This window comes from Lepidochelys olivacea (genome assembly GCF_965140295.1).
Source record: "Lepidochelys olivacea isolate rLepOli2 genome assembly, chromosome: 11".
In the NCBI taxonomy this organism is placed as follows: domain Eukaryota; kingdom Metazoa; phylum Chordata; order Testudines; family Cheloniidae; genus Lepidochelys; species Lepidochelys olivacea.
The window spans coordinates 38,890,268-38,918,135 of NC_140421.1; the positions used below are offsets into that span (position 1 = coordinate 38,890,268).

General features: G+C 41.5%; 1 protein-coding gene across 3 annotated transcripts in view; it reads right to left on the bottom strand.

The window, feature by feature from the left end:
* Nucleotides 1-27,868, bottom strand: part of LRP2 (LDL receptor related protein 2) — a 181,292-nt gene that overhangs the window by 71,000 nt on the left and 82,424 nt on the right. For all 3 annotated transcript variants that reach the window (XM_084643577.1, XM_084643576.1, XM_084643575.1), the window contains exons 32-41: nt 24,918-25,084; nt 14,696-14,839; nt 13,561-13,670; nt 11,869-12,046; nt 10,518-10,731; nt 8,537-8,776; nt 7,780-7,968; nt 5,327-6,247; nt 3,878-4,043; nt 2,248-2,406 (exon numbers count right to left, since the gene is read on the bottom strand). In XM_084643577.1, the coding sequence (XP_084499703.1) occupies nt 2,248-2,406; nt 3,878-4,043; nt 5,327-6,247; nt 7,780-7,968; nt 8,537-8,776; nt 10,518-10,731; nt 11,869-12,046; nt 13,561-13,670; nt 14,696-14,839; nt 24,918-25,084 (2,488 nt within the window). The remainder of the gene's footprint in view (nt 1-2,247; nt 2,407-3,877; nt 4,044-5,326; nt 6,248-7,779; nt 7,969-8,536; nt 8,777-10,517; nt 10,732-11,868; nt 12,047-13,560; nt 13,671-14,695; nt 14,840-24,917; nt 25,085-27,868) is intronic.

Below are 27,868 nucleotides of genomic sequence, written 5' to 3' on the forward strand. Positions count from 1 at the left end.
CATTCACTAGAGACAATTGGTTATGGATAAGCACTGCCAGGAAATGACTGATGCAATGAAGTTTGTATCTTTGTGAATATTTACCATAATGGTAAAATTACAGTCAGACCCATGCTTATTTTGACCTCTGGTTGAACAATTTTCTGCACTGGGCTCAAAAGATTTTTCTTGATTTTGATCAAGTGGTGGGGCTGAATTTTTTCCAGCAGCTGGCGAATTCTGAGTGAGTCTGTTTCTCTGGGCATGGCACAGGTTGTGATGTTGTCCGTGCATGGGTATAGATGCCTAACTGGGGACCTGAGCCTTGCTGTGACTATTACCAGCCATTTCTTAGGATTCTGGATGCAGACGGCAGATTGAAAGAAAGAGTCTTGTACAGGAATTTTGATCTCTCATGTACAAATCCTCAGGAATTTGTTGGCTTAAGATGAAAAATTTATCTAGGTCTTTCTTGGGGGGAGGGCAATCTCAAAATTTTGGAGGGTCTGTCTCCTGAATTTTGAACTTCAGAGATCAGCAACACTTAGTGGTTAATTTGTGATGCAAGAGGGCACAAACAATTAGGTGCTCGGACTCAAGCATTTTTTTACTTTCTTAACTGATGCAGCAAGCCCAGAGGTGCGGGGGCTATGGACTGTCAAGCCTACAGGTGCCAGAGCTCAGCCCTTGACAAGCCCTGGAACAAAGTAAGCACTGGCAACACAGCTGCTGCCTGAGGCAGGACTCCATGGGTGCACCAGGCATCTGCATGCCCTGACAAACGCATGCCGGGGGCAATCCTGATACAAAGCCCAGCAAATGCTCCTTCATGGAGGGAAGGCAAAGGAGAAAGGGTTTAAATCCTGGGTTTTATACCACTTGCCCATTAACTACATTAATCACTGCCTTATGAATGGGATGTTTGCTTTTGCCTTTTTGAGGCCAGAGTCTTACTCTGGGGCAGGCTGTGACGGGTCTTCCTCTCTGACTTGGCTAAGCCCTCCACACTGGAGTCGCAGCTTCAGGCAAGGACTGACACCCTACACAGCTGTCCAGTGCAAATCCCCATCCCCTAGCAGTGCAAGGGTCAGTAGCTTACAGCTCGCCTTCTCCAGCCTCATGCCCTGGCAGAGTGAGGGGCAGCAGCTAGCGACAGCAGAGCACAGCTCGTCCTCCAAGGCTCTTGAAAAGCTGTGCACAGCACCTCCTGGACTTGGTTCAATGCCTGCAAGGCTTCTCTGCTGCTGTGAAGGGGAAAGGGGGCAGAGACAGCCGTGGAAGAGATGCTGTACTGGGGAACCCCAAGGATTAGAGCCTCAATGCTCCAGTGACTCCTCACCTCAGGAGAGACAGAGACACACACGAGCTGAAATGCAGTCACTATGCACCATGAAAAAACTTTAAACTTAGAAAACAAAGAGGCATAGAGAGACTGAACTGCCAACTTGTTCTGCTGCTGAAGGCAGAAATTCTGGTGGCCTGAGCTTGCGGGTGGGGTTTAGTCCTGGAGCCTCCAGCAACAACACTGGACCATCTCCAAATCATAGAATATCAGGGTTGGAAGGGACCTCAGGAGGTCATCTAGTCCAACCCTCTGCTCAAAGCAGGACCAATCCCCAATTTTTGCCCCAGATCCCAAATGGCCCCCTCAAGGATTGAACTCACAACTCTGGGTTTAGCAGGCCAATGCTCAAACCACTGAGCTATCCCTCCCCCCCACAGTGAGAGGCACTGCCCATTAGTGATGAATGTAGAGAGAAGCTGTGCAGAAGCAATGTATAGATCAGAGAAGATGCTAAAATACTGCATTAAGAATCAGACAAATGAGCTAGCACAACATTAGAGTAAATTTAACTCCATGTGAATTTCAGGAAACCCAGTAATTCTATGTGCCTGCAAATTACTAACATACACTGTTCTCAAAATCACAGGTCAATTCTAAGATTTGTTAGTTAATCAAAACTGCCAAGGAAGTCATGGAAGTTTTGATTGAGTAATGGTGGCAGAATTTGGTCCCTACAATTTTGGTTACCTGGTATAAGACAGAAACAACCATGTGATTAACAATTACAGCACTACGTACTTACTGATTACTTTTCACAATGGAATTTAAAAACTATTAAATGATTATTAATGGGCCATAGTATAAAATGGTACCAAATGCATCTGAAGTGACAAAAAAAGGAGAAAAAAATCCTGAGCTCTGAAAGTAAAGTGTTATAATAAATTTCTTTTAAAAATCCTACCACAGACGAGACAGATACATACAGATGTGCATCAGCCCAGTAAAGCTGCTGTTCCTCATAGTCCAGGGTAAGTCCGTTTGGCCACACCAAATTGGTGCTTACAATAGGTATTCTGAAGTTTCCTCCAAGTGTAGCTCGTTCTATTTTAGCATTGGTACTCCAGTCAGTCCAGTACATGTAACTATCAATCAGACAATTGCAAAGTTATCTCTTTGGCAAACAAAATCCACAGGACTCAATTCTGTCGTAAGAGACATCCATTCTGGTCTCTCCTACTGAAGTCAAGAGTCAGCTGGAAATATATATGTGAGGGAAGAACTATCTCCATCAATTAGGACCCTGATTCTGCAATAGCAAGGACTACTGCACCCACGTGAAGCCCCACCATTTCTTGTGTGACCTTGGGAAAGTCACTGAATTTCTCTCCTTTGGTTTCTCCATTTGCAAAATAGTGCTAATAACGTTATTTCCTAATTCAAAGGGCTGCTGTGAGGATAAATTCATGAATTCTTGTGAGGCACTCAGATAGTACGGGGTATTGGAATCATATAGGAATCTAAATAGGTAGATTTTATTGGTGTGTCAACTAATCCTAGGGACATGATACTCTCAGAGAAGCCTTATTTTGAACAACCACCACTTGGTCCTCTGCTCAGCTCAGTTGAGTGGTAGATAGATACCTTCCCATTATCTTCTCTGTCTAGTTTGACCAATATCTGGTGCTGGATGCCTCTCCTTCCTGCTGGTATAGAGCTCTTTCTGGCACCTATCCAGATTGGCTAGCATTCTCTGTCAGATGGAGTCTCTTGTGGGTCCTCTGATTTCATCTGCAAAGCACTGTCTCATATTGTCTGCATATATCTGAATATACTTGCACATTCTGTTGCACTGGCCAGGAACAGAACACAGAACTCTGTGCAATTCACATAGTACCCTCAAGCTGTTATCTTCCAGCACACATATTTCCAAACTTACATCATTTTTCTCCTCTATTTCTTTTCTAAAAATAGTATTACTCCCACTGTACCCCGCATGATTTACCTCAGAGTGCCACTGCTTTCGTCTTTTTGACAGTTAGTTGACAAAGCCAACTACCAAAGGTCTATATCTAAATTTAATCTTATATTTATACTACATCCAAAAAACCACAAATAAAGAATATCGAAGTTGCAAAGTCAAACACGCAAAAGTTAAGAAATGCCAGAATTAAGGATCCCCATGCAACCTTAATTCTGACCCCTCCACTTCCTCCTCCCCACTTGCACAGGCACCAGGAGGAGGAGCCTGGGTGCATAGGAGCTCTCAGTTCTGGTGCCCAGCACCACAGCAGCCAGAAACAACATTTGCAAGGAAAGTCCTGCTCAGCCCTGCAGCCTTGGATGCATGTCCAGTACCAAATTTGGCTGACAAACTCTTAAAAAGTCTCTACTAAACATGAGCAAACTCATATTTTTCAAAGACCAAATATGGGCAGTTTCCTCACAGGAACAGCAAAAAACCCCACATTGCTGAGAGCAGGGTGATCTCTCTGTCAAATGGGTCTAACAATGGGAAGTGTCGGGCATCCTTAACGATCAGCAGCACTACCAGCCCCACCTAATATAAAAATACAATTTTAATGAAAACTTTTGAAGAAAAAGAGAAAGACATACCCTCTGCAAGGATCTAGTACAATAGCTCTAGGGCGTGGAACACGGGCAACCACTGTGCGGTTAGATCCATCGACAGCCATTGAGCTGATAGTCTGGTTCAAATAGTCACTGTAATAAACTCTGTTACTGATCCAGTCAAAGGCTATGCCATCTGGAGTTCCCAACCCTTAAGAAAGGAGAACATCTCTTCATTACAACTTTCTGAAACATTGCCATACACTTCACCAAATCATCACCATCACAATGGGCCAAATCCTATGGCACTTATCCAGTTAAGATTCCATTGACATCAATGGGTGTTTGCCTAAATACAAATCTAAGAAACAGGCCCTTATAAGGGCACGCAGTGGGAGTGGGTTTTCTCAGACACTTGTGTGGCCTACTTAAGGGCAAGAGGAATTGCAGTCTCTATCCCCCAGGAAGTGCAGGGACTCCTCCCACACTACTACTCTGGGAGTGCACAGTGCTCCAAAGGAGGCAGAGACAGGTGGGGAAGAGGCAGAGACATTGCCCTACTTTCTCTCTGCAGCCACCCTGGAGTGGGACCAAGGCAGTCAGGGCAGTACGTTGTGCCCCTGGAATGGGTACAGCAACAGGCAGGATTCCAAGACAGAATCCCTCCTTGAGCTCTCCCAGGGGAGGTGCAGCCCCACCCTCACCCCCACCACTGGGCTGCGCTGAAAAGCCCCCTGAGGACTTGGCCCAGTATGAACAAACAGTGTAACTCAGCAATTATGATGAGTAGCTCTGCTTTCTCAAAACACCCTGTAGCTCTTTTCAAGCTTTTTCTCTTCTCCATGTCTTCTTCCACCCCATCCTCTATTCACTGAAGGCCTTCATTGAGCTGGTCTGCAAGATCACTATCCCCCTCCCACCATGAAATCTCTGTTGAAGACCCACTTCCCCGGTGACACCTACAAGAACCCAAGATGACTGGTAATGCCAAGGGTGACAGGAAACTGCAGATATTCTATAGTAATTAAAAAAAAAACTAAAAACCCAGAACATTGTGGTACCCAACACTGTATTATCAAGACATGGCCAAACACCACCTTGAACACTCTGCTTGTACGTTACATCCAGCTAATCTTTCATCTGTCTGTTTTGTCCTTTTATATTGTACGTTCTTTGGGGCAGGGACTATGCTTTCCCATATGTTGGTTCAATGCTCATTACATTGTGGGAACTGCTGGAAACAAACAATAATAGTACTAACTAGTCTTATACTTTCATAGTTTGTGTGAGTACTGATAAAGATGGAGTAAAAACCTGAAAGGAGGAAAAAACTAAGCAGAAATGTCAACAGAAGCTTTCAAGAGAATATCTTAACTCAACAGTCTGTCTTGATCATTAGAATAAACATACTGTAACTATTTAACTAATGATCAGGTGCTATAATCCTATCTTGTTAATATCCAGTTAGTTTAGATCAAGTTTAATGGCATTTACCTGACGCAACTATAGTTGGAGTGCCAGTTCCTGAGTAAATATTAATGTAACTGATTTTTCCTGTCCCAGCTGGAGAACTTTGTGTAAAATATATTCTGTTGTTCATGCTGTCAAAATCTAGAGCCACTGCAGTTCTTAACACATTCACTGTGCGAAATGGGGGGCTGTGATTCTCGGGATCGAGCTGTATGCTTCTAAGTGCATTCTCAAGGGCAAAAATCAAGTAGTCATCTGTTGAAATGGAACATCTCTTGCCATCACTTCCTAGTGTGCCGAAGGCACACCCACATTTAGGCATCTGCAGATCAGGCAAGGCAAAACACAAATGGGAACAACCTCCATTGTTCTCCAAACAAGGATTGTTGTTGATACTGAGGGGAGACCGTGGTTGAAAACGGCTGTCGTAAATGGCAACATCTCTTAACCAATTAATATTGTCTCGTATAACTGTTGGCTGCTCAGTGTTGCCTGGCTCTTTGCTGGCTTGGAAGACTTTTTTCAGGTTCCTGTCCACCCAGATCATAGAATTTTCAAAGATGGTGATGCCATATGGTGTTGGGTAGCGACTACCATAGCGAACAATTTCTGCCTCACCCCTATCAGGATGAATTCTTGCGATCATATCTAAAGAATCATCAACCCAATAAACATAGCCATTGCTGTGATCTACTGCCAAGCCACGAGGTGTGACAATGCCTTCAGATACAAGCACTGTTCTGTTTGTGCAGTCAAGAAACGCACGTTCAATCTTTGGATTCTGTCCATAATCTGCCCAGAAGAGGTATCTGTTTTTTGGGTCTACTACTATATGCCTTGGCATATCCACTCTGGTTTTCAGGAGAACACGTCGATAAGTAGTGTTTAAACGCAAAACTTCTACAAAAGTCTCTGTCAGGAAAGCGTTTGTAAAATAAAGGTTTCCTGTATTTGGAAAAAAAAAAGATAAAATACAATTTAATTCAAAACCAGAGGAACACAAGCTGGTACCTTCAAATGGTGATCAAAAAATGAATAATAAAATTATGATGAGCAAAGACCCAAGTATTTATCTGGTTAGGACATTTGCTTCCTCAGAAAGAACTTTTAAAAATAGATGCTCAACTGTGAAGAATTAGACAAACAGTACCACAAAATAACGTTATTCAAATTCTGCCCTGGATTCATTCATCCATCCTTACTAACTTCAGTGGGCTGCATGGGCATAATTGAGACAGAATTTGGCCCATTCATATAGCTCATCATCATGGTTTCATACAACAATATCTATTTAGTTCAAAGGTCTTATTTTATTGCATTGCTTCAAATCAACATTAACATTTTTTCCTTAGCATTTTATTTGAAACTAAAGACACTATGTCTATATATACACCACTGTGGCGGCAAGTAGTATATGTGCAATGCATGCCACAGTGAAAAGCACACACCCCGAGGTGTGTAGCTACACATGCCAGTGACAGGCTCTGGGAGAGGGAAGGCAGAGGGGAAATGCTTCAGCAGCTCCCTGCTGACGGAGCCTTTCACTGAGGTGAGGAAAGGCTGAGCCTTTCCCCGCAGCCTTCCCCTGCAAGAGCCATTCTCCACTGTTGGAGTCATTCCCTTCTGTGGAGAAGGGCTCCAGCAGCGGGGAACTGGCAGAGCCTTTCCCCACTGCTTCACCCCTGCCAGACAGAGCCTTTCCCCACTGCCAGAGTCTTTCCCTGCAGCAGGGATGGGAGCTGCCAGAGACTTTCCCAGTGGTGGAGAAGAGTTTCTGCAGTGGTGAGGGAGCTGGCAGAATCTTTCCACTTTTCTGGAGCAGGGAAAGACTCCAGCAGCATGACACTACACTGTTAAAAACAGCAGTTTAGATGGGGACACAGGTTTGGACATGTACAGAGCCATGTAGGGTAAATAGTCGGGTACATATCCACATCCTTCAGGCATGTCTGTAGTCTACTAAGCTAAGCCATGCCTCACCATCTATACTGCTATTTATACCCATGTGTATGTACACTACACACCACCAAAAGACGGGTGCAGCATAGACACAGCTGGAAGAAATTACACCAAAGAAACAAAAACAAAGGTATGCACTTGACAATGATCTCCTGTTTAGTGTTAAATGAATAAATGCTTTCTAAAAAGTTGGTATTTGCATTAATTATAACTTGCTGTTTGATTTAACTTGCAATATTAATTGGAAAGTATGGTTTTAAGTCTACAGCTTAGAGCCAAATTCTGTCTTCTACTTTGTTCATTCAACTCCTACTGTAATCAATGGGACTGCTGCCCTTCATACATTTTTTTCATTTTAAAACCACTCTGCATATACAGCACTACCTAAAAGCACACGTTTTCCCTTTGAAATATTTCCATGAGTTCCTTTTTCTATAAAACTAATTAGTCTCAAGATTCCTACAACATATACAGAAAAACTTTTATTATAAATTCAGCTATGCAGCAGTTCTGCTTACCTGCTACCCAATCAATTGCAATGCCACGGATTCCATTTCGTCCTATTCCATTTGTAATAACGTTTCTAAAATAAGAACCATCCGGCTTAATTTTACGTATTGCGTTCTGAGAAGAAACAGTACTGCTGAAGTCACACCAGTAAATGAAACCAGAAGGCATGTGAACATCCACATGAAGTGCATTTCGTCCTGAAACATTTTTAAAAAGCAATCAATTATTTTTAATATAAAGTATTTTATTTAAAATTTGTGGTTTATGTTATTTGCAAAGGACAAGTGAATTGAGGTTTACAATCTCATGGCATAAAATCTACCATCAATTTACATTGCCATGGTACTCTTTATATGTAAACATTCAGATAAGATCATATAACTCGCTTCTCTGTTAATGTGCAGAGCATCGTATATATTATGGCTCAGTTGTTCAATATTTAAAATAGTGCAGGAGAATATTAAACTAATAAAGTCTGATTATTACAGTGTGCTAAAATTAAATTCACAAACTACATCTGCAAAAAGAGGTTGTCTTCTGAAAATGTAGGCCTTTATGTGGAGATCAGTATATGCCACTGAATTGTATACATTCCTTTCCTCCATGGCATGATGCCTAGGCAATATTATTATTCAGTATATTAGTCTCGTTGTTAAATACACCATATGTCAGATAGGCAATCCCCAGAGCATTACAAATCTTTAACAGAAAATGACAACATTAGCCATAAAGAGATTTTTCTCATCTACTACTATCTTCACATACCTCTTCCTGCCAACGGTACCATGGCTTCAGAGTGATCAGATGTCTCTAAGCTAAATCCTTTAATTGCGGACAGCATGGAAACAATTACAAAGGAACTGTATGGGGAACAAGTCCTGTTATCAGGATTTAGCTGGAAGCCAGTAGCACAGGCACAGGAAAATAGCCCACCAGGCACAGGCAGACAAAGCTGCTGACAAACTCCAATATTGTTACTGCAGCCATTCGAGGAACCAGCAGAATCTGTGTCGGAAACAAACAGATGCATGTAAAACCCCAACAGTGCAGCTGTTCATTATAAACTCTTGTTGTTCTAGAATAAAATGTGTACGTGCCACAAGCTTATCAGGAAAGTGACTAACAACAATAAGCAGCTAGCAACAGTAAGAATCTTAATAATTTTGAACTGTGGCAAATAAATAATAAAATAATTGTCCGGATTCCTCTCACCTAAGATGAAGAGATCTTCAGTAGAGCATATTTTTTCAGGATCAGATATGACTCTCATATAAATTTGAAGTAAACTAGCTAATAAAATTCCAGAATTAATTATTCAGTTAAAGTTACAGCTGTAAACTTACTATAAAAACAAATGCGACAGCAAAATCCTAACTAGATAACCGCACAACTAATTATTAGAGCTGGGAAATGCCTCAGATGATTGTCCTCAAATAAAAAAAACAAAATTTGCTTTGCAAGTATTCATACCCCTTTGTGTTCTATTCCTGAGAATATTCAAGCAAATGAGGTTATATCCAGGAATGTTCATGAAAACAGAGAATTTTACATGAATATTAGAACATCCAGCGAAACTGAATTTTTGAACTCAGAAATACACTTCCACAGAAACTTACTTCAATAAATTGTGCTCTTTCAGTCAGAAAAAAAAGACACCATCATCTGACCAATGTTTCTTATGAAAATTAACCACATGGATGGCATTTCAATACCAAATAATCTAATAAAATGCTGAGATTTATTCACAGAAATTATTAGGTGAATAATTTTGAAAAAGGAACACACTAGAGAAAACTGAAAACTGCTCATGGACAATTTGCAAGTAGAAAAGGATGCTAAAATTCACAGCAAAATATTATTCACTGTGAATTAATCAACCAGTTCTACAAATTACTTGAGGACATTTGAGCACAGAAATGAATAAACTGACTAGCAATGAGCCCAATGTCAAAACTAGAGCATAACACCCTTGGACATTGTGTAAGTTAAGATCTCAACTATGCATGTGAGAAGGATCTCTACAATCAATCAGAACTCCCTTCTCTCCCAGAAAAAGTTAACACAGCCCGTGTTAGTATAGAGCAGTGAAAGTTAATGTACTTGAATTCCATACCGCACTACTAGAAATCATACTGAAATAAAAACTAACAAAAACAACCCTAAACTACATTCATACATTTTAAGGCCAGAAAGGACCATTATGATCGTCTCCTCTGAGCTCCAATAAGTATTTTGAAACTCTTAAAATAGAGATACCTACATGAGAACTATAGAAATATTTGAAAATGCAATAACATTAATTTGTCTCAGAACTACAAATACATAATAGTATTAAAATGTTGTGTCGAAGACATATATAAATCCTACTGCACATCCCATAAGTAAGTTCATGTTTTATCAACATATCATCAAAGCCGACAAGACTAAAATTAGCCCTACCCACTTAGTTTGGTTTCAAAGGAATGCTCTTGTAGAGCATTACTCTTGTATACTTCAGTAATCTGACTGAACAGAAATGAGCAGACAAATACTATAGAGCTGAGGAATGCGGCTATACACTTCTATGCACCTGCATGATGTGTAAAGATGCTCTCAGAAACCCAAACCACCACCTGACTAATTTATGGTTTGCCATGCCGTCTTGTTGGCAATTTAATAAAGTTTCAGATTCTTGTTTTGAGGATGGTAGATTTTTCAAAATTAAGGCTTCCTGACTCTGCCTCTCTAAATTGGAGCAAATACTCACTGTCTCTATAATACACTCGTAGGCACTTCAGTCTTGGAACATTGTCTCTCATCACCACTTTGTTCGCTCCAGTGGACTTATCAACCCGCTCAATGACCTCATAATCTCGATCAGTATAGTACAGAAAGGAATCATAGACAGCGATTCCCCATGGGTGAGACAGATGAAGAACCAGGGTCACACGATTTGTACCATCCACATTGCCTTTTTCAATCTAAGAGATCAGTTAGAATTTAATTAGAATTTTATACATGCTGATAAACTCTGTGAACAGAAATCTATGCATTTTCCTTGGGTTTGGGGCGAGAATTGGATTTTTTTTAGAACTATTCTTTTCTTTCCATTAAAATTTAACAAACTTGTCATTTTTCAAAACAGCTAATGGCAATCTAAAATAAAAGCCTCTTTGGAGAAAAGAAAAAAGTATAATTATATAAGAGCAAAGTTAATGTTAGTAAAAATATTATTCACTCCTATCTCATTAACACACACAAGTATTTTAATCTACTTTATTCTTTTTTTTAAGTGGGCACCACTACCTGCAGTGGTTCTCAAACTTTTGTACTGGTGACCCCTTTTACATAGCAAGCCTCTGTGTGCACCCCCCCTTAGAAATTAAAAACACTTTTGTACATATTTAACACCATTATAACTGTTGGAGGCAAAGCGGGGTTTAGCTCACGACCCCCTGAGGGGTGCCAATCCCCAGTTTAAAAACCCCTGTGCTAGAAGGATACACTCTGTTCAATAAAACCGGCAGAATGGAGTGAATAGTTCACACCTTTTCTCTCGCAAACTTTGATGTCATTCATGGAAAGCCTGTTCTAACTAATGCCCTCCTGGACCTCACAGGTACACCATGACAGTTATGAATCAGAAAGGTATGTTCCTGCTCACACTGAGAGATTCCTCTGGACTCTGCCTGACCCACAGCAGCATATATGAGCAGGATATAGGAGCCCTCGAGGGGTCAATTGTCCAGTAGTCAAAAATCACTATGGCTTTTTTAATGTTATGGAACGTGTGAGTGCACACTCTTCCACAGGGACACTGGATAAATAGTTTATTTGGTAAACAAGCCTACTGTGTTGTCCCCATACCTAACTGCTGTTTCGGTATCCATGGAGGGAGGGGCACGAAAGGCAGTTAGGCATTCAACTCTCATTGAAATTCAAAAAAGCAAGATTCATTCCAGTCCAGCAGCTACTGTATACTGTATGAATCCGTCATGTTTGGCCTGAAACTTTTAGTCACCTGATTAGTCTCAGTTAAACACGTGAACTATTTATACAAGTTACGGCTGCAGAAATGGGCACACAGACACTACAGCAACAGTATAAAAAATTCATACCACTCCCGTGCTTGTGACAGCCCAGTACAACTTCTGTTCCTTAATGTCAATGGTAATAAACTCTATATGGTCAAGGTTACCGGTGAAGAGGGTTTTTATATCTGAGCCATCCATGTTTGCACTGGCAATCTTTGCTGGGACCCCACTGTCAGTTCCCTGGTCTGTCCAATACAGTTTCCTGCAACAAATGTTATCGCAGCAATTACAGAAGCAGGTAAGACTCTAAGGTCCCAGTTCACCAAAGCATTTAAGAATATGCTTAAGTCTACTGTGCTACCCAGCAAAATACTTCAATATGTTCTGAGTAGGGATGGACCGCTGAATCAGGTCCAACATGTCTCACTTTATCGGAACATTGCCATGTTAAAGACAGTTTAAGAAAAAATATTTCCTTTCCTGAACCACTCACAACATCTTAAATTACTAAAACTCATTGAATTTTAAGAATCTAACGGAGCTAATTTCCATTTTGCAGAGGATTCTGAGATTTCAAAATTGGGCTTAGTTCTGATGAGGAATGAAAACCAAAAATGTCTAAGGCTATGTCTACACTGGCAACTGAATGACAAAACTTTTGTCTTTCAGAGGTGTTAAGCCCCCTCCCTTCCTCCCCCCCCACTCCGAAAGAAAAAGTTTTGTTGCAACAAGTGCCAGTGTGAACAGCGTGTTGTCAACAGGAGCACTCTCCTGCTTGTTGGTGGTGGAAGTTTTTTGTCGGCAGGAAAGCCAACAAACAGTGACTACACGGCGTGACTTTTAGCGGCACAGCTGTAGCAACATAGCCATGTCGCTAAAAGCTGTGTAGTGTAGACATAGCCTAAGTTCTTCACAACATGGAATTACCATTCTCTACCCAGTCTTACTAGGAGTCCCGGCTGCTAAGAGCAACAAGTCTGGGAGCTATGAAACCTGCCTAGATTCCTGCAAAATTTTCGTGAAATCAACACAGTCCTGCAGAACATGTCCATTTAGACAAATCAGCAAATTCTGATGAAAAAATGTTTGTCAAAAATTTTCCAGCCAGCCAGAATCTAATTTATTTTTAAATGTTTATGAGGGTTTTTTGTATTTTGCTAGGCTTGATCAGTTAAAAAAAAAAAGAATAAACTTTTACCCAAAGACATTATCTTAATATTTATAATATGGATTAATATGGAGAGTTGCCATTTTGGATGGGGGAGGTAAAATCATGTTAACATCATGGTAGTTAATATGTGAGAGTTAACGTGTTTTCTAACATGATGTCTTTTCCCATTATAGACTAGGCCCCAGATAGTCATCCTTGTATCACTTTACACTGGATTGACATTTTGAATGTTTTCTTTGCAGTCAAAATGGCTTGAGATTTAATTTTTTAAATGAAAGCCATGCTCCAGAATTCAAGTTATGTGACAATTAAAAAATAATCTGCAACTATGCAACAATTTATGCATTCGTGTAATTGATCGTATTGTATATTAGGCTCTAGCTATTGTTATAAAAGATTAACTGATTCAACCCAAATATAATTTTAAAAAACAAACTCTATGTATGCCAATTTTATGCCTGCAACAAATTATCACCGCCACCTATCATACAAACCCTAAAAATTAGGAGAGAAATAAAATAATTCAGAAACTATTTACTATTTACAAGCTGATATAACTTAGAAAATAAAGTATAAGTAAAGAAAAAACTATTTTGGAAACTCACCCTCGTGCTGGATCAACAGCCAAACCAATTGGCACTCCAGCTCCAGTAGGGGTACCATCATTGGTAATCAGAGTTTTTCTGTACATTACTTCACCATGTAGCTTCAGTACCTACATAAATGTTTAACACAATTAGGGTATGCAATGTGGAATTGACAGTATAATTTCAAACTAAAACCTGGACAGCCTGAACCCACATAGGTCCAAGCTGAAGAAAAAGTTAACACAAGCACTATGAAGAAAAAGCACTGAGTTCTGTACTTCTCCAATGCATTCTCTCCTCTGACAAGTACTTCTCCAACAAACTTCCTGTGATACTTAATTTAGCTAGCATAACTGCAAATTATTCCTGCTCATAAAAATCACTAAAATCTTTACTAAACTGTTTCCATACTTCAGTATAACACTAGAGGTGTTAAGTGAGGTTCAGGTTGATTTTATGCTGCTTTACAAAATATTTCTTTTTAACCTGTTTAAAATTAGCTTCCTTTTAATTTAATCACATGCCCCCTTTTATTATACGGGGACAGAGAAATCCCTCATCATCCATTACATTAGATCCCTATTACTCCTCTCCTTTCCACCCTAAATAACCCTTGTCTTTTTATCCTTTAGCTACTTTCAAGTGGCTAGTCTCTGGGGAGCCACAACACACCAAACCATACCACAGCATCTGGGACCTGAACTTTCTTTCATTGCAGCCAGTGGCAAAACTCCCACTAATTTCAATAGGCATGGATTTGGAGCTTAGACTTTAATGCAGAAGTGTAATACAGCATTCCACTCTAGTGTTCTGAGGATTTATCAGCATCAAACAACATCGGAGAGCTTACTGATTTGAAGAAAAAATAGATCTGTGCACAGGTTAATGGATGCTCCTATGAAGTGTTGCTTTTAAAATCACATTGGCTACATACATATGTCCAGATTGGAGTTTGATTTATTTAGTTTGATTCTTTAGGCAACTAAATTTTCTAATTATTTTTTCTGCTTTTTATCCTTAATACTCAGTTTTAAAATAAAGCTGCTTTCAGGTGTATTTCCCCAGAATGACTTGCTGCTTTGAAGCTGTATGTATGGCCTCTGAAAGAAAAATTCAGGCTTTCACCTTTAAATGGTATTTATCAAATAAGTACCTCAACTGACTGCGTGCCAGGGTTACTATAATACAAGTTTGCAGATATCCAGTCTAAAGCCAGGCCAATAGGAGCACCAATAACAGCTGCTGGAGCAAATACTGTCCTGTTAGTTCCATCTGACTTCACCCTGTGGATTTCACCCTTGTGGAAAAAAGATAAGAAAAGTGAGAAAATGTTGAGGGACATGTCACAAAGAAAATATCACATTTCTTCCTCTTCACAAGCACTTCCCTTACATGATACTAATTTGCTTAGGAAAAAGCATATCCAACACAGCTAATAGAATGTATACGTATATGCGCAGTACACAAAAGAGGGGCAAAATTATTATTCTAAATAGTAAAAGCTACATTATATAAAGAAACATTACTACTCTCTATCCTGACTGGAGGATATAAAATTGTGCTGCATAGAACAGAAGGTTGGAGTTTATATCTTCCACAGTTATATATAATCATACTATAGTATGAACACTTTATTAGGAAAAACTCAAGGAAGGTCTGTGATAAACATCTTTGATACAGTTTAAACACAATAAAAGAAAATTAAGGTCTTTTCCCCAGTATAACTTTTTAAGATTTGTACTTTGAAAACAATTATAATGTCAAGAAACTTGACTAAGTTTATCCCAGTGATCCTACCCACTCTTGCTCCAGGAGTGTAAACCCTATGGAATCTCCAACACTAGTTGCTATCTTTCTGTAGATGACACTTAGGGCAAGTCTATAGTACAGTGCTACGTTTGTGCAGGTGCACTGATGCATAACTTCTCCGCCTTCAACAGAGTGCTACCCGTTTAAGCCAAAGGCTACAACTGTGTGGATACTGGGTCAAATTTACTGTTGTCATAAGCAGGCATAACTTCTCTGCCTTCAATGGAGTAGTACCTCCTTAAGCCAAGTGGCATATCTCCACAGTACTGCTATACAAATAATCCTCCCTCAAGTCACTATGTCTATGGCAAAGAGAAAAACAAGAAAGTGAGCCCAGTGAGGCTTACATCTTGCCAACTTCTCTGAGGAAGCTCATAGTAAGAAGGTGGTATGGAAGGGAGGGGTTCAGCTATTGTGACCTGCACTGGATGTGCCATGTTTGTCTTTCTTCCACAGGACAGAAGCGACTTTGTGTGTACAAAGTGCAAGCTGGTCTCCATACTGGAAGAGAAGATTGAAGGTCTGGAGCAACAGATAACGACCCTGCATTGCATACGAGAAACGGAGGATTTTCTGGACAAAAGTCAGGATATGCTTCTACGGGCACAAAGCTCTAAAGATTTAGAGCAGGTTGCACAGCGGAGCCAAGAGGCCAGTGAAGAAGCTTGGCAACATGTGACCTCCAGAAGAAGAAGGGGGAATGTCCGGGTTCCAGCAACGCGGACACAGGTAACTAACTGCTTTCATGTTCTCTCCACAGGTACCGTTGCGGAGAGTGGACCAGATGATACGTCTGGGGGGAGAAAGCAGAAGGAGACTCCGCTGGTTGGAAGGCATGAGATGCGCTGTCCTGAGGTGGGGGGTTCCACGACCACCACTCCCAAGAGAAGGAGGCGGGTGGTGGTGGTCGGGGACTCTCTCCTCCAGGGGACTGAGTCATCTATCTGCCGCCCTGACCGGGAAAACCGAGAAGTCTGCTGCTTGCCGGGGGCTAAGATTCGCGATGTGACGGAGAGACTGCCGAGACTCATCAAGCCCTCTGATCGCTACCCCTTCCTGCTTCTCCACGTGGGCACCAATGGTACTGCCAAGAATGACCTTGAGCGGATCACTGCAGACTACGTGGCTCTGGGAAGAAGGATAAAGGCGTTTGAGGCGCAGGTGATGTTCTCGTCCATCCTCCCCGTGGAAGGAAAAGGCCTGGGTAGGGACCGCCAAATAGTGGAAGTCAACGAATGGCTATGCAGGTGGTGTCGGAGAGAAGGCTTTGGATTCTTTGACCATGGGATGGTGTTCCATGAAGGAGGAGTGCTGGGCAGAGACGGGCTCCACCTTACGAAGAGAGGGAAGAGCATCTTTGCGAGCAGGCTAGCTAACCTAGTGAGGAGGGCTTTAAACTAGGTTCACCGGGGGAAGGAGACCAAAGCCCTGAGGTAAGTGGGAAAGCGGGATACCGGGAGGAAGCACAGGCAGGAATGTCTGTGAGGGGAGGGCTCCTGCCTCATACTGAGAATGAGGGGCGATCAGCAGGTTATCTCAAGTGCTTATATACGAATGCACAAAGCCTTGGAAACAAGCTGGGAGAACTGGAGGTCCTGGTGATGTCAAGGAATTATGACGTGATTGGAATAACAGAGACTTGGTGGGATAACTCACATGACTGGAGTACTGTCATGGATGGTTATAAACTGTTCAGGAAGGACAGGCAGGGCAGAAAAGGTGGGGGAGTACCACTGTATGTAAGGGAGCAGTATGACTGCTCAGAGCTCCGGTACGAAACTGCAGAAAAACCTGAGTGTCTCTGGATTAAGTTTAGAAGTGTGAGCAACTGGAGTGATGTAGTGGTGGGAGTCTGCTATAGACCACCGGACCAGGGGGATGAGGTGGATGAGGCTTTCTTCCGGCAGCTCGCGGAAGCTACTAGATCGCATGCCCTGGTTCTCATGGGTGACTTTAATTTTCCTGATATCTGCTGGGAGAGAAGTACAGCGGTGCATAGACAATCCAGGAAGTTTTTGGAAAGCGTAGGGGACAATTTCCTGGTGCAAGTGCTAGAGGAGCCAACTGGGGGGGGAGCTTTGCTTGACCTGCTGCTCACAAACCGGGAAGAATTAGTAGGGGAAGCAAAAGTGGATGGGAATCTGGGAGGCAGTGACCATGAGTTGGTTGAGTTCAGGATCCTGACACAGGGAAGAAAGGTAAGCAGCAGGATACGGACCCTGGACTTCAGGAAAGCAGACTTCGACTCCCTCAGGGAACGGATGGGTAGGATCCCCTGGGGGACTAACATGAAGGGGAAAGGAGTCCAGGAGAGCTGGCTGTATTTCAAGGAATCCATGTTGAGGTTACAGGGACAAACCATCCCGATGTGTCGAAAGAATAGTAAATATGGCAGGCGACCAGCTTGGCTTAACGGTGAAATCCTAGCGGATCTTAAGCATAAAAAAGAAGCTTACAAGAAGTGGAAGGTTGGACATATGACCAGGAAAGAGTATAAAAATATTGCTCGGGCATGTAGGAATGAAATTAGGAGGTCCAAATCGCACCTGGAGCTGCAGCTAGCGAAAGATGTCAAGAGTAACAAGAAGGGTTTCTTCAGGTATGTTGGCAACAAGAAGAAAGCCAAGGAAAGTGTGGGCCCCTTAATGAATGAGGGAGGCAACCTAGTGATGGAGGATGTGGAAAAAGCTAATGTACTCAATGATTTTTTTGCCTCTGTCTTCACGAACAAGGTCAGTTCCCAGACTGCTATGCTGGGCATCACAACATGGGGAATAGATGGCCAGCCCTCTGTGGAGAAAGAGGTGGTTAGGGACTATTTAGAAAAACTGGACGTGCACAAGTCCATGGGGCCGGACGAGTTGCATCCGAGAGTGCTAAAGGAACTGGCGGCTGTGATTGCAGAGCCATTGGCCATTATCTTTGAAAACTCATGGCGAACAGGGGAAGTCCCGGATGACTGGAAAAAGGCTAATGTAGTGCCAATCTTTAAAAAAGGGAAGAAGGAGGATCCTGGGAACTAAAGACCAGTCAGCCTCACTTCAGTCCCCGGAAAAATCATGGAGCAGGTCCTCAAAGAATCAATCCTGAAGCACTTACATGAGAGGAAAGTGATCAGGAACAGTCAGCATGGATTCACCAAGGGAAGGTCATGCCTGACTAATCTAATCGCCTTCTATGATGAGATTACTGGTTCTGTGGATGAAGGGAAAGCAGTGGATGTATTGTATCTTGACTTTAGCAAAGCTTTTGACACGGTCTCCCACGGTATTCTTGTCAGCAAGTTAAGGAAGTATGGGCTGGATGAATGCACCATAAGGTGGGTAGAAAGTTGGCTAGATTGTCGGGCTCAACGGGTAGTGATCAATGGCTCCATGTCTAGTTGGCAGTCGGTGTCAAGTGGAGTGCCCCAGGGGTCGGTCCTGGGGCCGGTTTTGTTCAATATCTTCATAAATGATCTGGAGGATGGTGTGGATTGCACTCTCAGCAAATTTGCGGATGATACTAAACTAGGAGGAGTGGTAGATACGCTGGAGGGCAGGGATAGGATACAGAGGGACCTAGACAAATTGGAGGATTGGGCCAAAAGAAATCTGATGAGGTTCAATAAGGATAAGTGCAGGGTCCTGCACTTAGGACGGAAGAACCCAATGCCCAGCTACAGACTAGGGACCGAATGGCTAGGCAGCAGTTCTGCGGAAAAGGACCTAGGGGTGACAGTGGACGAGAAGCTGGATATGAGTTAGCAGTGTGCCCTTGTTGCCAAGAAGGCCAATGGCATTTTGGGATGTATAAGTAGGGGCATAGCGAGCAGATCGAGGGACGTGATCGTCCCCCTCTATTCGACATTGGTGAGGCCTCATCTGGAGTACTGTGTCCAGTTTTGGGCCCCACACTACAAGAAGGATGTGGATAAATTGGAGAGAGTCCAGCGAAGGGCAACAAAAATGATTAGGGGTCTGGAACACATGAGTTATGAGGAGAGGCTGAGGGAACTGGGATTGTTTAGTCTGCAGAAGAGAAGAATGAGGGGGGATTTGATAGCTGCTTTCAACTACTTGAGAGGTAGTTCCAGAGAGGATGGTTCTAGACTATTCTCAGTGGTGGAAGAGGACAGGACAAGGAGTAATGGTCTCAAGTTGCAGTGTGGGAGGTTCAGGTTGGATATTAGGAAAAACTTTTTCACTAGGAGGGTGGTGAAACACTGGAATGCGTTGCCTAGGGAGGTGGTGGAATCTCCTTCCTTAGAAGTTTTTAAGGTCAGGCTTGACAAAGCCCTGGCTGGGATGATTTAATTGGGTATAGGTCCTGCTTTTGAGCAGGGGGTTGGACTAGATGACCTCCTGAGGTCCCTTCCAACCCTGATATTCTATGATTCTATGATTCTATGATTCTAAAGAATATTATTTTTCGTACTGTTTTCTAGTTTCATTTTTCACCTTGAAAACACTAGACTTCTATGACAAAATGTTGGCTTCCTATAGATTACCTCATCTGCTTACTTGATGCTCCAGGAAAGGATCTACATTTTAAACAGAACAATAATTTAATTTCTTTTTTATTGTTCGCAAGACTTTGTATTGCACATTCTTGGAAAAATGTGTCTTCTCCTGTGGAATTGTGATATAGTGAAATATGGACTGTCCTTCAGTGGAAAAGCTTGCACACCCAAGTACGTACACAAGAGAAGAGCCAAAAAGAGGACAGGTATTTAGAAATTCGATCACCCTTTTTACCACACTCAGAGAAGGAAGGCTCACAAGCCAGGAAGCCATAATCTTTAGCCAGGTTCTTTGAATATTAACCAGACGCTGTATAAGTAAAAAGTAACTACAATGTCATATGTTAACATTTTATTGTAACTTCACCTTAATAAAAAAACAAAACACAAGTCTTCAAGAGCCTGGTAGATGCTTATTATATATGTATTCACTGATCCAACTAAAGTTACCCAGGCACCTCACAGACATATAATAAGACAGGTAACTGTTATGAAGTGTTTACAGTCTAAGGCATGCGGCTCTTCAGAAGTTAACATGCGGCTCCTTGTAGAGGCACCAACTCCGGGGCTGGAGCTACAGGCGCCAACTTTCCAGTGTGCCGGGGGGTGCTCACTGCTCAACCCCTGGGTCTGCCACAGGCCCTGCCCCCACTCCACCCCTTCCCGCTCACCTCTTCTGAGCCTGCCGTGCCCTCACTCCTCCCTCCAGACCCTCCTGCACGCCACAAAACAGCTGATTGGGAGGTGTGGGGAGGGAGGGGGAGGTGCTGATCAGTGGGGCTGCTGGTGGGCAGGAGGCGCTGAGGGGGGGAGCTGATGGGGGGCTGCTGACGTATTACTGTGGCTCTTTGGCAATGTACATTGGTAAATTCTGGCTCCTTCTCAGGCTCAGGTTGGCCACCCCTGGTCTAAGGAATGGAAGGTAAACACATAGGGAATAAGTAGTGTGAATGGGAGTCAAGGGTTATAAGCAGAGGATAGTGAGAATGCTGTGACTGTGCTGCACCTACCTTGCTGGTGTGTTGAGTGGGTGTGGAGGGGTGGGGGGATTCTTTGTTTGTTTTTGTTACTTTTAATTATTTTATTCAAAAATTGTAATTAAGGGGGATGGGTTGTGTGTAGACGAACAAGCAGAAGCTGGGGCACAAAATGAGGACAGGAAGGGTCAGGAAGAAAATGGAAAAGGAATAGAACTGGGTGCAGGTAGACTGCAAGCTTTGCCTTCACGAGGAAAATCGGGGTGTGTGTTTTTGCACCATTGCTACCCGCATTTTAAGTACTAGTGTAGATGAGGCTCAAGCATTTTTACCATTGTGTCTTCCAGTCCTGAGTAAATTAGGACCCGGGTAGTTCTCCATCCATGTAGGTCCATCAGCAAAGACTGTAGTGAAGGCAGGACTCGGGTATTTTTCCACCATGTCGTCTAACCTTTCTACAAGCAGAGTTGGACAACAAAGTGGGAATTACCTAAGCTCTGTCTGTACTACAGCCTCAACTGTTGCCGCCATGGAGGGAGAATTATAGCTACAAAGTATGCTAACGTAGGCAAAGCCCAAGGGACAGAACCAAAATGGAGTGATAAGGAAGAATCATAGAATCATAGAATCATAGAATATCAGGGTTGGAAGGGACCCCAGAAGGTCATCTAGTCCAACCCCCTGCTCAAAGCAGGACCAATTCCCAGATAAAGAGTGGTGGTGTAAGCAAGGAACATAAGGGAAATGTAGGCAATTTGCTAACACATTTAGATCTGAGAGAAGTGCATATTGTAGAGAAGAGTCCATGATCAAAAGACTCTGTATGTGCACCCTGGGTGCCTCAGTCCTGTCAGGACTGACAATGGCAACTACCAATAGCAATGGGGACTGCCCAGCAGGCCCACCTGGAGGTCAGGGATCTGGATTGGGGCAATAGTCCCATAATCACCCTGAGTCCCTTTGCCCAGCTGGGGCTGCAGACTCCAAATGAAATATAGTATTTGCAGAACTCAGCCTGCAGCTGCACCTGGAATTTCAGCTGCCACTTATGTGAATTGATACATCAGCCTGCAGCCTTCAGGTGAATTATTAGACTTTTGGTAAATTTCAGCTGTAGCTTCCAGCTGAGATCTGGCAATGATCTTTTTTAAACAGCAACTAGGATCAAATTAGACTCTTGAACTCAGTACTGTTTCTCTACTGAAAAAACAGTTTAAATAAATACATTTATTTTACAATTCTTGGCAATTAGGAACTATGATGATGGGCAAACACAAATCCATTGTTTGATGACTGAGAATGTTTCAAAAGAAATTATTTTACGTCTTTTTTGACCTAAAAATGGATAACTAAATTTTAAAAATTTTCTGACATTTGAAGATAAAACACAATTTTTTTATAGAAGCAATAATACACTTCCAGAAGTGCAGTGCTGGATACAAACATTTCTCAAATAGTTGTGAATACATGAGCACTAACAGGTATCTCACACATGCAGGCACCCAGGATAACACACACCCACACATGCACGCGCACACGCACACACACACCCACACCTTGCCATGCATTGCTGCATCTGATAAAATATATATTTTTCCTTTTGACCCAAGCTGCCAAACTTGGACCCAAATCCAACAAGAATTATACACATGTTTAACTATACATAGTGTGGGCTATATCCTTTGCTGGGCCCAGCTGTCATAGCGCCATTTACTTTATTTCAGCTACGACAATCTATACAGGTTGCAGATCCGGTTCACGGTGGGTAAAGTTAAGCACATGTCTAAGCCACGGCAGAATGAGGCCCTTAGTTCCCCATGCTCCCAGGAAACTGCCTAGCTTGAAAAATTCACATCAGAGGGTCTGGTCATACAGCTCTGTGAAACTACCAACATTATGTTTGAAACCTGAGATCTTTGTGAACAACAGAGAATTTGAAACTTTGATGCATAATGAACTTTCGTAAAAGGAGGGGCAACAAACAAAGTTTACTGAACGTGTACCAAACAATATTTTGTCAATTCATCAGCAAAACAATTTTTTTCACCATAAAGAATTAAAGTATTAGAAAACTTACTTTGTAGTGATTGAGCTCTTTCAGCCTATTTAGCTTAACAAAGAGAAGGTTAAGGGGTGACTTGATTACAGTCTCTAAATGGAGAACAAACACCTAATAATGGGCTCTTCAGTCTAGCAGAGAAAAGTATAACACAAGCTAATGGCTGGAAGTGGAAGCTAGACAAATTCAGACTGGAAATAAGGTGCAAATTCATAATGATGAGAGTAATTAAACATGGAAACAATTTACCAAGGGTCATAGTGATTCTCCATCACTGACCATTTTTAAACCAAAACTAGGTGTTTTTCTAAAAGATCTGCTCTATGAATTATTTAAGGGAAGTTCTATGGCCTGTGTTACAAAGGAGGTCAGACTAGATGATCGCAATGGTCCCTTCTGGCATTGGAATCTATGGATCTATTAAATAGCTGCTATTTTTTTTAGAGCTCAGTAAATTATTCAAAATTAATTATTTATTTAACTAAGGTAGCCACTTTTTTCCTCCCAGAATATCTGTGAGGCGATAACTACTTTCTCATATTTATTATGGGCTTGATTCTGCAAGGTATTGAAGGATTCTGCATATGCCATAATGTAAGCACATGAGTAGTTCCATTAATGTCAAAGAGACTACTCAGATGCTTAAAGTTAAGTACATGCTTATGGGCTTTGTTGCATTGGAACCAGGGTGTGCAGCACCTTGCAGGATCAAGCCCTATTGGAATTTATTTGATTAACATCTATTTGATTTTTATTTTATTTAATGCCTTCATTGTGAACATTAGACATTCCAGCTGTGTAGCTTACGTGTGATTCGGCAGATAAATCACACAGTATTTTTTCTGTTCCCTGACCGAATTAAAGTACTTCTGCCACAGAAACATGAGCATGTAAATTTAAAATGAGGTTCTGATCCTGCAAACACTGATGTATGTGTTTAAACAAGCAAAATAATCTTTGCAGAATCAGGGCTTTGATTTCCATGAATACTTGCTCATGAAACTTTGAAAATCACCTTTTGCTACTATTTTTGCTAGTAAAACTTGATTGCTTGAAAGTTCATTAAAAAAAATGGGGACATATACATAGCTGAATCAAATTAATTACAGAATTAAATACATATCTACAGGGGAAACTTGCATTACTAGCCCTATTTTTAGTTTCTTTCCTCCAAAACACGTTTTTTTTTTTATTTTTGAAGAAACCTGCAAAAAAACCAAGGCAAAAAATAATGAAAGAAGAAATTTTCACCACTTTCACTTGCAGGGCGAAGTTTAAGGAAATCCCTACATGGATGGAAGGTAAGAAGCTGACATGAATAACCTGCTGTACAGCACAACTCATGAGAACTACTTGGTTGACACCACACTTCTCCTGGACTTAGCAGAGCAAGAAATTAAAAAAGGAGTTTCCCTGGCCTAACTTGCTTGCTGCTGAATCAGCACACTCCTTGCTAAGTCCATTTCAGTGGCTTCCACAGACTTTTAAATAAGCTTCCACACTGCAAAAGCTGGGAAATATTTTATGTTGACCTTAGAGAACAAGCCCTTTTATTAGCTCAGCAGGAGCAGTCATTAAAGGGGCACCATCAACTTCAAATGTAGTCAGTTTTTCAAAATCAGGTAAAACTAGTTTCAGAGTATTATACCTCCCCAGAGCCCCCTGCAAATTGTTGAAATCACATTCACCCCCGCCTTTTTTTACATATTTTTCTGTACTGACAAGCTATAGGCCCAACCCTTGAAACATTCACACACATGAATAACTTTACTCTAATGAGTAATCCCATAGGTAAAATTACTCCTGTGTTTGTAGGATTGACCCCTAACTGAATATACAGAAGAAACCAAGAAACTGACTAATAAACAAAATGGAAAAACTATAAAGAAATATTTTCTTTCATTTCTTTGAGTTATTGTAATGTAAATATTATCTATAATATTAGTATGTTAAAAAATTAGACAGAAGTATCATTTTTAAGTGGGTGTTGTCCCTTTAGTGCACATTTCATACATAAGTATTAACTTACTGGATTTTCAACCCAATAGATCATCTGTTCCGAATCGTCAAAGTCAACATCAACACCATTCTGGACACCTGCTATTGGAACCATGGCATCATTGCTCTTCTCCGCAGGGTTAAGAGAAATCCCATAAATGATATTATCTCTTACAGCAATAAGGAAGGGATGTTCAACTGTGAAAACAACATAACAGCAATCGGAATTATATTCCTATATAGTTCAGTCAGTAAAGGAAATGAGATGCTATGGGATGGTGTTTGCTAACTTTGTGCCAGAATTTGTGAGCACATACAGTAAGCTTTTCAAAAATGAGTATTAGTTATAACCCTAAAATGACATTTAAGCCCTGAAATCAATGACCTGGTTTTCAAAAGGGCTGAGAACTTAGCAGCTACCACTGAAGTTAGTGAAACTAGTCACATGAGTAAAGTTACTCAAGTGTAATTGTTTGCAAGATACTATAATATAGGTCTAATTCAGTAAAATACCTATATGCAGTATTTTCAATATGCCTAAGTGATTTAGGAGCACAAGCCCCACTGAAATTCAATAAAATGTGTGCTCCTAAGTCATCTAGGCACTACTGAAAGACCCTTAAGCATATGCTTGATTTTAAGCATGTGCTTAAGTTCCATTGAAGTAATTAGATCAGTAGTTTAAAGATAAGCCAAAGTGCTTTGCTGAATTAATATAAGACCATAACAAAGAAAACTTGAAAAATTATTGCTCTGATAAGCAAAGCCAGCTTTAGTCATTAATCATTCAATTCTATTAATTGAACAAATAATAAAGGGTAAGATTGTCACTTGCCCTAATGCAGGTGCAGAGGCGAGTAAGAGGGCATGAGCCAACACATAATCTCTGCCATCCTTCTCATCCGTCTGGGAACATGGGAAAGAGCAGGTTCAGCGGGACTGCTGCTCGAGGCCCTTGCCAATCGCCATGAACAAATAGGCAGGGAATGAGTAGAGAGTGGTGAGGAGTGAGAGCAATGCATCAGCTCGCACAGCTGAGCCAGTACTAGTGGAAAAGTAAACTGCACCATGTGAAGGGCAGCAGTAACTTACGTCACCTCCGGGAGCACAGTGGAACCAGGGAAGGAATTGTGACACTCTAAGGCAGCGGTTCTCAAACTGTGGGTCGGGACCCTAAGGTGGGTTGTGTCCCTATTTTAATGGAGTCACCAGGGCTGGCTTAGACATGCTGGGGCCCAGGGCTGAAGCCCGAGTCCCACTGCCCAGGGCCAGGGCTGAAGTTTGAGGGCTTCAGCCCTGGGCTGCAGGGGACTCAGGTTACAGGCCCCCTGCCTGGGGCTGAAGCCCTTGGGCTTGGGCTTTGCCCCCACCTCGGGGTGGCAAGGCTCAGGTGGGCTCAGGCTTCGGTCCCCCCTCCTGAGGTCATGTAGTAATTTTTGTTGTCAGAAGGGGGTGACAGTGCGATGAAGTTTGAGAACCCTTGCTCTAAGGGGTTGTTTACCCTGGGAATTTTTTGCATTGGTTTAGAGCTGCAGTGCATTTACAGCAGGGTTTGTGTGCAGCTGCACTCGTGCAAAAATACCCCAGGGCAAACAAGGCCTCAGAGTCACAATTCCCTGCCAGGGAGGTTCCTCATTAAGCACAGCTACATGCTGGCCCTTACACAGATGTTAAGTGTCGACCTAGCCTAAAAGGAGGTCACATGGGAAGTGCCTGAGATGCACATTTATATTATACCCAATAACCTACTTATAAGTTCATTACATACCCATGGAATATTAAAAGCAAGGAGTTTGGTTGGGTTTTTTTTTTTTATTAATTCACAACTATGAATATGTAAAGCCTGATTCTGTGCTCTGGAGTAACTTCATTGTAGCTCATGGAGTCACATGAGCATAAAATCAGTGAAGCTGAATCAGGTCCATAAAATATATCCTTCATATAGCTATTACTTTTAATATACATTTACATAATTAAGTTGTATTTTATATAAAATTAATGTCTTATTCCATTTCAATTAAATGTTTGAGACACTAAATTTACTTTGTTAGCATAATATTTTACATTTCAGTGTTACGACTACATTTTTTTTTTAGACTCACCGAGGAAAATGGTAACATCACTAACACTCATGTCACACAAAGTTTTAAAAATAGAATTACTACAAAACCTAACCTTGAGATCAAAATTACCAAAGCCATTTTATAAAGCAAGAAAATGTGCAATCTGGGAATTAACACTTTTCCATCAACATAAGGTTAGTAATATTAGATATGCCAATTACCTATGCAGAGTTCCCCAATATCACTCTGTTGGAAAGACCACTATGCAGCCAAAATGTGCGTAAGTCAGTTTAATCTTTCTGCTGAAAGTTTGTGCTGGCAAGCTAAACTAAACAATGTCAGCAAGGATTACAATCATAATAAATCTCTGAAGAAGAATGGCAAATGCCTATTCTTTTGTAATCATTAGCGATAATTAAAATCGTTCACCATGAAAAGAATCAGCAGTGTTGTATAATACCCTTTGCTGATAAGTTCTGACCTGTAGTAAATCTAATGCATACATAAAATCTGCTGTGTTCTATATGCTGTTTTTTCAATGTATAATAGCAATTTTAACTAAACAGAATAAAGAAGCCTACACAGATTAAAATTGTCTGAAGTTGTATTCAGTTTCTTCACTCATACAGAAATTTCTACAGATCCCTTTTTGTTGCACAATTCTATGTATTGCACAGCTATGGAATTTAGAAAAAGGTCACAATGGTAAATAAATGGATTTAGGAAGTGTCACAGTATGCCCTGGTTTATGGTCTAGGAAGAAAGAACAAGACTTTCCAAATATTTTGACCCGTTGGCTAGATACAGTGGCATAAAAGATCCTGCAAACACTTGCAAACGTGCATAACATTTCTCATGTGCATGCTTGCTTGACCACAGGTGTAATCTATCTCTTTCATGGTACTCTCTCTAAGCCCAT